The following is a 4,078-nucleotide window of genomic DNA, read 5'->3' as shown; positions in this document are numbered from 1 at the left end:
ATGACATGTTTTCAGTCATTAAAATATCATATAGAAACGTGTTCATGATGACGTAAATGAGCAGGTTGTTTTCTTCTTATTAGCTGAAATATGGATTGAGATAATGACCAAAACATTGATGCTAAACATCCTTCTGGAATTGCTTTCAGCGCAAAGGAAGCACAACTTTGTTTTCATGCAATGCTGAATCATTTTCATTTCTTAGAAAAAAAAAAAAAGTGGGGTGGGGGGGTTTAACACTAAAGGATTTAAATATTCAAATGAACAGAGAAGAAAATACTCTATTGCGCTAATATGAAAGGATAAAAACGCGAGTTAATAATGGGGGTAAATTTTAAACCCACAATGTGTTTTAAAGGTGTAAGGATCTTTGCTGTTCTAATGCAAATGCATGGATTAACAGAGTTATTCATAATAAAACCACCAGTGGATTCTTAAGTGGTATTTAGCTTTTAAGTGAGAAAATAATGTCTTGCTAATTTAGTTGACAGTTGCATAGCATGCAGAAATAAATTCTCGTTAGAGAACGTCAAAGTAATTTTCTTGCCGTTAGATATTATATCGTAATTTCAACCGTGTGACTAAGGCATCGTACAAACCGTTATTAAAGTGCTTATTATGGACGAGAGAAAACTGTATAGGAATTTTATCCAAAGTTGATAATATTCAAAGCCAATCTAATGTAAATGAAATTGCAAAACGGATTTCCTCTCTTAATGCATTGCATATGCTAGCAATGTGATGGAAAACAAGTCTCAGCTAAGACCATTGAAAATTGTTTCAAAATGTGGATTTTTCTATAGCAAGCACTAATAAATCTCTGTGATTCTGAAGGTCGCTTTCTAACCACGTACTTTCGGATTCAGTCCCATTGCGCGGTATTTTCGGCAAATAACTTCTACTGCTTCGGAGCAGGTAGCTTCGTTACTATGCCAACAGTCCAGATACTTATTGATCAGACCTCGTATATATATATATATATGTATATATATATATATACTACGACCACTACCACTATGACACTCACTATAACAGACAGCCGTCTTCACCACCACCGCTCCAGCCAACTTACAGCCAATCTCCACTACCGTCCCCAACGTGACCACTATGGTACCAACTACATCAATATTTGGAGAGTTGCTGCTGCTGCTACTACCACAGAGCACTAGATTATCCATAAAGCAGTATCTATGTAAATACACATTTCTTTAACCGTATTCTTCTGAAGATGGGTCTTTGTGCCCGAAATATAAAGTTTTTAAACTTCTTGCATTATTAGAAGCTCTGTTTATTTCTCATATCATTCATTCATTCAGTCATTCATTCATTCATTCTTCTTCTTCTTCTTCTTCTTCTTCTTCTTCTTCTTCTTCTTCTTCTTCTTCTTCTTCTTCTTCTTCTTCTTCTTCTTCTTCTTCTTCTTCTTCTTCTTCTTCTTCTTCTTCTTCTTCTTCTTCTTCTTCTTCTTCTTCTGCTGCTGCTGCTACTGCCGCTACTACTACTACTACTACTACTACTACTACTACTACTACTACTACACACACATATATGTCTGCACTTATATTAAATGTGATATATGTTTTTTTTTCTTGCAGAACACCATGAATAACAAACTGCGAATGAGAAAACAGGTGGGATTAACGAACCGATGGCGACTGCCAGAACCATTGGGAAGTGATTTGCTTGGCACTTCTCAGGCCCTTCGAGCTATTTCCACGCCACTCAACGAAACCTTGATCAAAATCATTACAGGTAGAACCACACATACACATGTATATATGCAAGCTTGTGTGTGCATGTGAGCGTGCGTGCGTACGTGTGTGCGTGTGTGCGAGCGTGCGTGTGTATGCGCGCGTGCGTCTGTGTATGCATGCACGCATGCATACGTCTGTGCGTATGAGAGTGTATTATTAACGTATGTATGTGACTGGAGGATTGCAACGTTTCTTCCGTGACCCCTCCGTGGCAGATAAAATAAAGCACCAGTTGTATGTTGGGGTCGATGGTATGGAATAATCACTCCCCTCAATGCAGCTGGTCTTGTGCCTTAATTACTAATGCGTATATATATATATATGTTTGTGTATCTGCGTGTGTGTATATATAGTGTCCGCCAAGAAAATCTATACACACTTCAAGAAAAGAAAAACGTGTCGAAATATTTCGGTATTGAATTCATTCAATCATCACGGGATTAATATAGATTACCTTTAACCTCTACAATTACAAGAGGTGCTCAAAGTAATGGCCATTATCTCTCAGACACTTTTTAGTGGGATTGCTGCACGTGCCGTTAAGATTTCTTACCGAAGAGCCATCAGTGTGGATTGTTTTCAGCGATTCACTATTCATTTAGGGTTCCGCATATGTAAATGTCTGCCGGGGTTACATCAGGATAATGTGTAGGGAACTCAACTGCAACCTCTCGTCCTATCCTGTGTCCTTGCAAATTCTCAACCAGGTAAGTTCACACGTCTCGGCAGTAGCATGGTGGAGGGTCGTTTTGTTGAAAGAAAAATTCCTCATTTCAATAAAATGCATACATGGCAGGTAAAATGGAAGTGCGTAGTATGTCTAGGTACACTTGACCAGTGACAGTACCTTCAAGGAAAATTGGCTTTATTAAACCTTTTGATGACATTCCACACCAAACATTGACCCCTGTTGAATTACTTGGTTTGTCTACGTGCAAAAAAAAAAAAAGAAAAAGAAAAAAAGGGCGGAAAAGTTTCGATATCTGAATAAATTTAGTATTAAATATTTCTGCACGTTTCTCTTTCATGTGTGTATACTTGGTTTGGGCGGGCCCTCTATATCTTTGGGTTTGTGTATAGAGATAGATACTCTTGCATGTATGAATGTATCTATATGTATGGTAACACGGACAAAAGGTAATGGGTATTTTATGTGGTCATATACGTTTCTATGTGTGAAGGCGCGTGGTCGCGTAGCTGCGTGATTAGAATATTCGGCTCACAATCATAAGGTCGTGAGTTGAATTTCCAGCGGCGCGGTGTGTGCTTCAGTAAGACATTTTATTTCACGTTGCTCCAGCCAACTGGCAAAAATGAGTAGTACCTATATTTTAAAAGTAGTACCTATATTTTAAAAAGTCAGCCTTGTCCTATTTTGTGTCACGCTGAATCTCTCTGTGAACTACGTTAAGAGTACACGTGTCTGTCGAATGCTCAGCCACTTGCACGTTAATTTCACCCTTAAATATTTACTTTTAAGCTTAATCATGGCATTTGTCACATTTCCAGCTGAAAGTCCCCAGATCGCTGTAAATCTTGACCTCAATCAACCCTACAAGTTCCGACAAATTCAGGATAGACCGACTACTGCTTCATTGTATTCACCAAGCTATAAGAAGTAAGTCTCATGTTTAATTAAATGTTCAATAATAAAATGTCCCTCCAGCAACACAGGCCAACGAAAAAGTTTTTTTCTCTGTTGTCAAAAAATTTGGACCCGAACTAGTTGTTCAGAATCCGAAAATGACATCCATTTACTACCATAACATTAAGATTTTAAGATAATGGATCCATAGAACCGGGATTAGCTGCTAGTTTATATATAAAATCTAGTCTGTATAAATGGACATGATTAAATAAATTCCATCCATGACGATTTTATTGGATCGTTTGTGTATCGAGCTTCATTGTTCCCTATAAGGATTCAGAAAGGGTGTCATTTATGATAACTTTGGCTGCCGTTTTCTGCTGGTTGAGCATTTACGAAATTGCCTGGATAGCAAAATTGGCTCATGTTAAAAACCTTGTTTTTTTAAAAAAAAAACTTCATTGTTACAGTTCCATTATATATATAGATTTTAAACAAATTTAAAATAGGCAACAAAACAAAAAACAAAACGATGAAAAATTGTATAAAATACATCAAAATCTATTAAATTTTGCATTATATCTTAATTTGGAAGTGGTTTTCTTTTCTCTGTTCTCTGTTCTCTGTTCATTATTTAATGTATTTCGCTTCGTGTACATTAGCAAAATATTGCCATTTTAATGACAGTGAATACATAACATTACAAAATATAAAACGTTATATATATTATATATAT

At 36.6% G+C, this 4,078-nt stretch overlaps 1 protein-coding gene across 1 annotated transcript in view; it reads left to right on the top strand.

The window, feature by feature from the left end:
* LOC106870532 (BTB/POZ domain-containing protein 16) overlaps positions 1–4,078 on the top strand; it is a 243,135-nt gene that overhangs the window by 45,352 nt on the left and 193,705 nt on the right. The window contains exons 2-3 of the mRNA XM_052972597.1: positions 1,596–1,752; positions 3,264–3,372. Of these exons, the coding sequence (XP_052828557.1) occupies positions 1,602–1,752; positions 3,264–3,372 (260 nt within the window). The 5' untranslated portion in view covers positions 1,596–1,601. The remainder of the gene's footprint in view (positions 1–1,595; positions 1,753–3,263; positions 3,373–4,078) is intronic.

The sequence above is a fragment of the Octopus bimaculoides genome, chromosome 14 (genome assembly GCF_001194135.2).
Source record: "Octopus bimaculoides isolate UCB-OBI-ISO-001 chromosome 14, ASM119413v2, whole genome shotgun sequence".
Classification (NCBI taxonomy): domain Eukaryota; kingdom Metazoa; phylum Mollusca; class Cephalopoda; order Octopoda; family Octopodidae; genus Octopus; species Octopus bimaculoides.
Note: the sequence above shows the minus strand (reverse complement) of the source record. Positions and strands in the feature narration are given on the sequence as shown.